This window comes from Toxorhynchites rutilus, chromosome 1 (genome assembly GCF_029784135.1).
Source record: "Toxorhynchites rutilus septentrionalis strain SRP chromosome 1, ASM2978413v1, whole genome shotgun sequence".
Classification (NCBI taxonomy): Eukaryota; Metazoa; Arthropoda; class Insecta; order Diptera; family Culicidae; genus Toxorhynchites; species Toxorhynchites rutilus.
The window spans coordinates 89,246,983-89,255,276 of NC_073744.1; the positions used below are offsets into that span (position 1 = coordinate 89,246,983).

At 40.1% G+C, this 8,294-nt stretch overlaps 1 protein-coding gene across 1 annotated transcript; it reads right to left on the reverse strand.

The window, feature by feature from the left end:
• Positions 1–3,783: 3,783 nt before the first annotated feature.
• On the reverse strand, positions 3,784–6,669 carry LOC129761155 (uncharacterized). The gene has a single exon (XM_055758865.1). It carries the CDS (start codon positions 6,667–6,669, stop codon positions 3,784–3,786), a length of 2,886 nt encoding a protein of 961 aa, XP_055614840.1.
• Positions 6,670–8,294: the final 1,625 nt, after the last annotated feature.

An 8,294-nucleotide genomic window follows, 5' to 3' on the forward strand; every position in this document is an offset into this window, starting at 1 on the left:
TAACACTGTGACCAAATATGTTTCAATCAAGTGCTATTAACAGATGGTTATCGAATTAACATTAACCACTGGTGGGCTTCCAGTATCGAGGAAAATGTAGAAATATCTGATCGTTACTGAAAATAATCTGCCAGTTCCTCTGGGAATTTAAAAAGACATTCATGTGAAAGAGTTTATTTGAATGTTTTCTATCCATGTAACACTGTGACCAAATACATTTGGTTTTGTGATTTTTCAAACAATCGTAATTAACAGCATAGCTTCAGAAGATTATTCTTCCCTATCAGTAGGATATTTCCGTATCCGATATTGTATGCGCCCGCAATCGATTATTGCTCAGTCGCCGAAAGTTCCGAGCTCAGAGAGTTCATTCCCCTCTAGTTTGCCTTCCAAATTGCCATCGTAAACCACACCTTCTCTCGATTCAATCCCACACAAAAAGCATACTTAAGCGATATTCTGGTGGTGAGACACATTCATTTTTCGTGAGGACATCGACAAGACACCATCGTTGCCTAACGTGCTGGAGGAGGTGAACGGCGAAGGATCGACACATACACGCGCAGAATTCTTTCCGTTTGGATGCCATTCAGCATCGAGAAAGTTCCGGAAAGATCTAATCATTGCTGGAAAATGATCTGCCAGTTCCTCTGGGAATTTGAAAATACATTCATGTGAAAGAGTTTATTTTAATGTTTTCTATCCATGTAACACTGTGACCAAATATTTTTCAATCAAGTACTATTAACAGGTGGTTATCGAGTTAGTATTAACCACTGGTGGGCTTCCAGTATCGAGGAAAATGTGGAAATATCTAATCGTTATTGAAAATAATCTGCTAGTTCCTCTTGGAATTTAAAAATACATTCATGTGAAAAAGTGTATTTGAATGTTTTCTATCCATGTAACACTGTGACCAAATATGTTTCAATCAAGTGCTATTAACAGATGGTTATCGAATTAGCATTAACCACTGGTGGGCTTCCAGTATCGAGGAAAATGTAGAAATATCTGATCGTTACTGAAAATAATCTGCCAGTTCCTCTGGGAATTTAAAAAGACATTCATGTGAAAGAGTTTATTTGAATGTTTTCTATCCATGTAACACTGTGACCAAATACATTTGGTTTTGTGATTTTTCAAACAATCGCAATTAACAGGATAGCTTCAGAAGATTATTCTTCCCTATCAGTAGGATATTTCCGTATCCAATATTGTATGCGCCCGTAATCGATTATTGCTAAGTCGCCGAAAGTTCCGAGCTCAGAGAGTTCATTCCCCTCTAGTTTGCCTTCCAAATTGCCATCGTAAACCACACCTTCTCTCGATTCAATCACACACAAAAAGCATACTTAAGCGATATTCTGGTGGCGAGACACATTCATTTTTCGTGAGGACATCGACAAGACAACATCGTTGCCTAACGTGCTGGAGGAGGTGGACGGCGAAGGATCGACACATACACGCGCAGAATTCTTTCCGTTTGGATGCCATTCAGCATCGAGAAAGTTCCGGAACGATCTAATCATTGCTGGAAAATAATCTGCCAGTTCCTCTGGGAATTCAAAAATACATTCATGTGAAAGAGTTTATTTGAATGTTTTCTATCCGTGTAACACTGTGACCAAATATTTTTCAATCAAGTACTATTAACAGGTGGTTATCGAGTTAGTATTAACCACTGGTGGGCTTCCGAAATCGAGGAAAATGTGGAAATATCTAATCGTTACTGAAAATACTCTGCCAGTTCCTCTGGGAATTTAAAAATACATTCATGTGAAAGAGTTTATTTGAATGTTTTCTATCCATGTAACACTGTGACCAAGTACATTTGGTTGTGTGATTTTTCAATCAATCGCAATCAACAGGATAGCCTCAGAAGATTATTCTTCCCCATCAGTAGGATATTTCCGTATCCAATATTGTTTGCGCCCGCAATCGATTATTGCTCAGTCGCCGAAAGTTCCGAGCTCAGAGAGTTCATTCCCCTCTAGTTTGCCTTCCAAATTGCCATCGTAAACCACACCTTCTCTCGATTCAATCCCACACAAAAAGCATACTTAAGCGATATTCTGGTGGTGAGACACATTAATTTTTCGTGAGGACATCGACAAGACACCATCGTTGCCTAACGTGCTGGAGGAGGTGAACGGCGAAGGATCGACACATACACGCGCAGAATTCTTTCCGTTTGGATGCCATTCAGCATCGAGAAAGTTCCGGAAAGATCTAATCATTGCTGGAAAATAATCTGCCAGTTCCTCTGGGAATTTGAAAATACATTCATGTGAAAGAGTTTATTTTAATGTTTTCTATCCATGTAACACTGTGACCAAATATTTTTCAATCAAGTACTATTAACAGGTGGTTATCGAGTTAGTATTAACCACTGGTGGGCTTCCAGTATCGAGGAAAATGTGGAAATATCTAATCGTTACTGAAAATAATCTGCTAGTTCCTCTTGGAATTTAAAAATACATTCATGTGAAAAAGTGTATTTGAATGTTTTCTATCCATGTAACACTGTGACCAAATATGTTTCAATCAAGTGCTATTAACAGATGGTTATCGAATTAGTATTAACCACTGGTGGGCTTCCAGTATCGAGGAAAATGTGGAAATATCTAATCGTTACTGAAAATAATCTGCTAGTTCCTCTTGGAATTTAAAAATACATTCATGTGAAAAAGTGTATTTGAATGTTTTCTATCCATGTAACACTGTGACCAAATATGTTTCAATCAAGTGCTATTAACAGATGGTTATCGAATTAGTATTAACCACTGGTGGGCTTCCAGTATCGAGGAAAATGTGGAAATATCTAATCATTGCTGGAAAATGATCTGCCAGTTCCTCTGGGAATTTGAAAATACATTCATGTGAAAGAGTTTATTTTAATGTTTTCTATCCATGTAACACTGTGACCAAATATTTTTCAATCAAGTACTATTAACAGGTGGTTATCGAGTTAGTATTAACCACTGGTGGGCTTCCAGTTTCGAGGAAAATGTGGAAATATCTAATCGTTGCTGGAAAATAATCTGCCAGTTCCCCTTGGAATTGAAAATTACATTCAAGCGAAAGAGTTTATTTTAATGTTATCTATCCATAAAATATCCATATAATACATTTGGGTTTGTGATTTGTCAATCAAGTACAGTTAGCAGGTTAGCTTCTGAAGATTATTCTTAAGAACAAGGTTTTTCGTATCCTATATTGGATGCATAAAACCTTGTGCCTCCAACGTAACGCTCTCGTTTTCGAAGTCCCCCAAATATTCATTTATTCATTCATTCAGAATGGATTTAGATTCAACTTCGAACAAATGATCTCTAAATCAATTATAGTCCTACGTCACCCTTGCGGTTATACCATAGATATAACCCACTTCCTGTTTTTTAATCCGTTCACACTATTTCAAGTATTCTATAGCGTTGATTGAAGAAATTAAAATAAATTTAAATGACAAATCATGACACAAAAAAGTAAAATAACATAAAAAGAATAAGGGAGAAGGAAGATGTGAGGTGCGTGAAAGACACAACGTCCTATCCCTCGCAGTTGACAGTATAACAGTGATGTTGATATTATATACTGCCAACACTAGTTAGCCATACATTGGGCATCATTTCCTCTCGCAACAGACAACTGTCGAGCCGGTAAGTCATACTCAATATTTATTCCCTGTGTCGGGTGATTTCACTGTAGGTTTATACCGACTACATTGAGGAACCTGTACAGTAAATATATGAATGCTTCACAGTCTGGAACATATCCACGACGTCATCTTTCCTTTGTCCTGTTTAATACACAAAGGTTCTTCACCAACTTCCACCAATCTGAGTACTCCTTGTACTTATCGATGAAACTAAGTTTGCATAGTTCTTCGTGAACTAACACTGTTTCTCTCAACTCTTCGCCTGTTTCCTTCTCTTCAGTGGAAGGCCATGACGATTCTGAGAGCTTTAGGAAATCAGGTCCTTCAAACCATTGTGATTTTCCTAGCTTTTCCTTTGTGCCTTCATCGGCTGGATTTTCATCTGTTGGCACCCATCGCCATTCATTTTTCCTGTTGTCTTCCAGGATTTCACCTACCCGATGCATTACAAATGTGCTTCTTCGTTTCGGGCTTTTGATCCACGAGAGCACAGTTTGCGAATCGCTCCAAAATGTTTTGCTAACAATCTTTAGTCTTGTTTCTTCTACTATCGTTTTGGTTAATCGGCTTCCTAACACGGCCGCTTGTAGCTCTAGGCGTGGTATGCTCAATGGTTTTACTGGTGCTACTCTTGATTTTGCTGATAGAAGTCTTACGTGTGGTGTGTTTCCAGATACACTTCTTACGTACACACATGCACAAAATGCTTTCTCAGAAGCATCTACAAAGGTGTGTAGTTCTACTTCACCTGTTCTTTCTTCGAGGATGAGGATTCTACCATGCACAGTTATATTCGAGATGAGTCCAAGTGGATCGTAGACACTCATCACGAAGGCTAGTACCTCTCTCTTTGTTGGTAAACGTAGCATTTGTGTAACATCACTTCCTAGCTTGTCTAATTTGATTTGATAGCCGAGTGTGTCAGATGTGGTGTTCCAATATACACCAAGTACCTTTTCGGTCATTGAATCCTTTTCTTCGAACATTTTGATTCCGGATATTTGTACACGTTCCGAGGGTAAACTTTGAAAAAGTTTTCTGCTGTTTGACACAAAGTTTCTGATGTGGAAACCCGCGTGATCGTGAATTTTCATAACATGTAGTACTATTTCTGCTGCCTTATCGAGCTCTTCAAAACTATCCAGATAATCGTCGACGTAGTGTTGCTTTATGATTGCTTCGGTCGCCACTGGACAATATTTCCTGAATTTTTCTGCGTTGTGGTTTTTAACCGCTTGTGCACATGACGGTGAACAGGTTGATCCGAATGTCATCACCTGCATAACGTATATATCAGGTTTCTTGCTGCTATCACAATCTCTCCATAAGAATCTCTGAGCGTGTTGATCTTCAGCTCGGATTCGTACTTGATGGAACATCTCTTTGATGTCTCCACATACAGCAATTGCTCCTTCTCGGAATCTTACTAAAACGCCGAACAATGACGTAGTAGCATCCGGCCCTGATAACAGTTCCGTGTTGAACGATACACCTTGTATCTTTGCCGCTGCATCGAAAACCAACCTTGGCTTAGGTGGCAACTTATTTTTGTTGTGCACAATAAAGTGTGGAAGATAATACACTCTTGGTACCGGCTTCATAATTTCTTCCTCTGACAGTTTGCGGATGTAGCCTTTCTTCTCGTAATCCGCAAATGTTTCTATTGCCCATTTTTTCAACTCTGGGTCTTTCTTTAACATTCTCTCACTGGTTGTCAGCCTTTTTGCTGCATTGTTGTAGCTGTTTGGAAATTTCGTTTCCTCATCTTTCCATAGCAGTCCAACTTCGTATCTACCATCCTTGTATTTCATAGTACTTTTTAATATTTGTTCAGCCTTTTCTTCCTCAGCTGATTTTGGTAGATTCTTGACTAATTTCACACCGAAGTCTTCGATGGAGAAATATTTATGCAAAGCTTTGTTCATGTCTTCTTCTTGCTGAATGACCATGATGTGTCCGCCTTGCACGTTGGACGATATGTTGCCAAACATATCCAATAAGAATCCAAGTTTGGTTCGTAGCGCTGTGGGCTCGTTCGGTTTTCTCATTCGCCTTTCGAATGGAATCAACAAGTGACTGTGACTCAGTCCAATCAATATTGTCGGGCGTATACTGCTGTAACTGCTCAACGGCAGATTCTTGAGGTATGGATACCTTTTCTCCATCACCTCCTTGTTGAAGCTTTGCTCTGGGAGTTGGAGATTCTTTATCGTTCTCACTCCTTTCATGACGTATTCTTTTTCATTGTTGCCGTTGATTCGTACCTGAACTCTACGGCTGTTCTGTTCGTTTCTCGTGACGTTCTGCGTCCATTTTAGTATCAACGGATCAATTCTTCCGTTGAGCCCTAACTTGTTCGCAATCTCCTCGTCTATTAGAGAGAGTGATGACCCCGCATCCAAGAAAGCGAACGTGTTGATGATTTTGTCATTATTTTTCAGCGTCACAGGAACTATTTGGTAGAATACGTTGGATTTTGTTATTTGTTGGTGATTGTGTATCTCACCCTCTTGTGTATTTGGACTACTTCGTCCTTCCGATTCATTTTGACCACTTGTATTTCTCTCTTGAGATTTATGAATCAATGGATGATGTTTGAACTTACATCCATTAATTCCACATTGTTTTGCTCTTTTGCAGTCTCGCATCATGTGATTTGTGAATGCGAGGCAGCTCAAGCATACCTTTGCCTTAAAGGCTAATTCATTTCTTTTTTCAGGCTTCATAGCCTTGAATCTTGTGCATTCGAGGAGTTTATGATTCCCTCGACATGCTTCACATTTTCGTTGGTTTGTTGGCCGGTTCTCCTGATGCGTATTTATATTAAACCTTCGCTCAGGCCTTATTCCTCGCGGCTGCGGTCTACTTAATTCTCGCGGCTGCGGCCTGCTGGTTCCATTCAGCAGTCTATTGGTTCTTGAATGAGGCTTCAGCCACTCATTGAGATCAGCTAAAGTCTTTGCCCCGTCATACATCTCTTCGGTCCACTTCACCTGTAGACCGTAGGGCATTTTCCTGATGATATCTTCCACGAGTCTGTGGTCAATCAAATACTCTTCTCTGTCCATCAGAGACACATTACAGACGAGATTATCCAAAGCTTCGGATATCTCGGTATCAAATTCCGACTCTCCCTTTTAATGTTGGTGAGTTCGGTCAATAATTCTTTGTAGACTAGTTCGGGTCTTCCGAAATTATCTTCTAGTCTATCGATGATTTGATCCATATTATTTGGATCCATCATTAGCTGTCGGACGCTCCTCTCTGCGTATCCGTACAGCACTGTTTGCAGGCGATTCAAATTTTCAAGCCTGTTAAATTGACCTTGTTTTGTGGTCTCATCAAATTCTTTTTTAAATTTCGGCCATTCTCGTGCCGCGCCTCCAAACCTTGGCAAGCTCATCAATGCCTGCCGTTTCAGGTAGACAGTCCATTCTGGTTCTGCCTCCTGTTCTTGACCATCGCTACTTTCAATTTGATTTGAAGTGCTTGGTTTTGATTCTAAATTTACTGTCCTCATGGACTTTACCAGAGCTTCCATTGCCGCTCTGTTCTCTTGCAGGATTTCCTGCAAGCTATTTCCGGAAACTGATTGTCTTACTTTGACCTTCAGTTCCATTAATTCCTTTTCCGTGCTCATGCACTTAGGGCATATCCACCTTTCCTCTTTTTTAGGTAGATATGTGAGTCTCACACATGAAATGTGGAACCACCGATCGCATTCATCGCATGCGACCATATCTTCTTTGGCGTTTTTGTCCGTGCACAGACGGCAATGCCCATTTGGGTTGGCCTTATAAGATGCCATTTTTAATAACGCGATTCCTTCTTGAATGCACGTGAGTTCAATTCAGATCTTTTTTGAGTGCTTGAATTTTCAAGTCTTATCTCTTTCTTATAAACGTGATTCCCTTTTGAATGCACGTGTGTTTCAAATCAATTTCTATGAGTGCTTGAGTTCCAAGTCTTATCTTACTCTTACAACGTGATTCCCGTTTGAATACACGTGGGTTCAATTTCACTCTCTGGCGCGAGAGTTCCAATTTAAATTTTGACTTCTTAGTCTTTTTAAAAGGGCGTGATTCTGAGCCTCCCGATTTACTCCTCTTGCGCGAGGGTTCGTGGTTCTTGTCTTGGCGAAGGTGTGAGTTTAAATCTCCTCTCTGGAGCCACCAAAATATAATCTAAGGAATCGAAATTCCCTAGATGCTTGCTATGAAGGCAAGACTTTTCGCTCGTCCTCTCTCGAGCGCTTCGTGATTAATCTAGGGAACTTATTTCCCTAGATGTCGGCAATTGAGGCCTAAGAATCACGGGAGTCAAATCTTTCCTAAGCCAGGGAACCTATTTCCCTGGACTTGTTTTTTGTCTCTTACGGGCTAAGCCCCTTCCAAAGTTCCCGTAATCACGAATACGTTTCAGAATCAGACGGCTCCAGATTGGTCCGTCCGAGTGAAACTCGTAACTACTTTCGGATGGGAAAATTGGGAATGTTTTTATACCTTTAATTTTGAGCTCCTTTCTTGTTAGGAGCTCTGGCCTTGGATGCGTGGCGCCTAGTTGCCAACGCTGGTGAATGGTTTCGGATTTAAGGTATCACCAATCTGCCCTTTTTTGAGTTCCTTCCCTGTTAGGA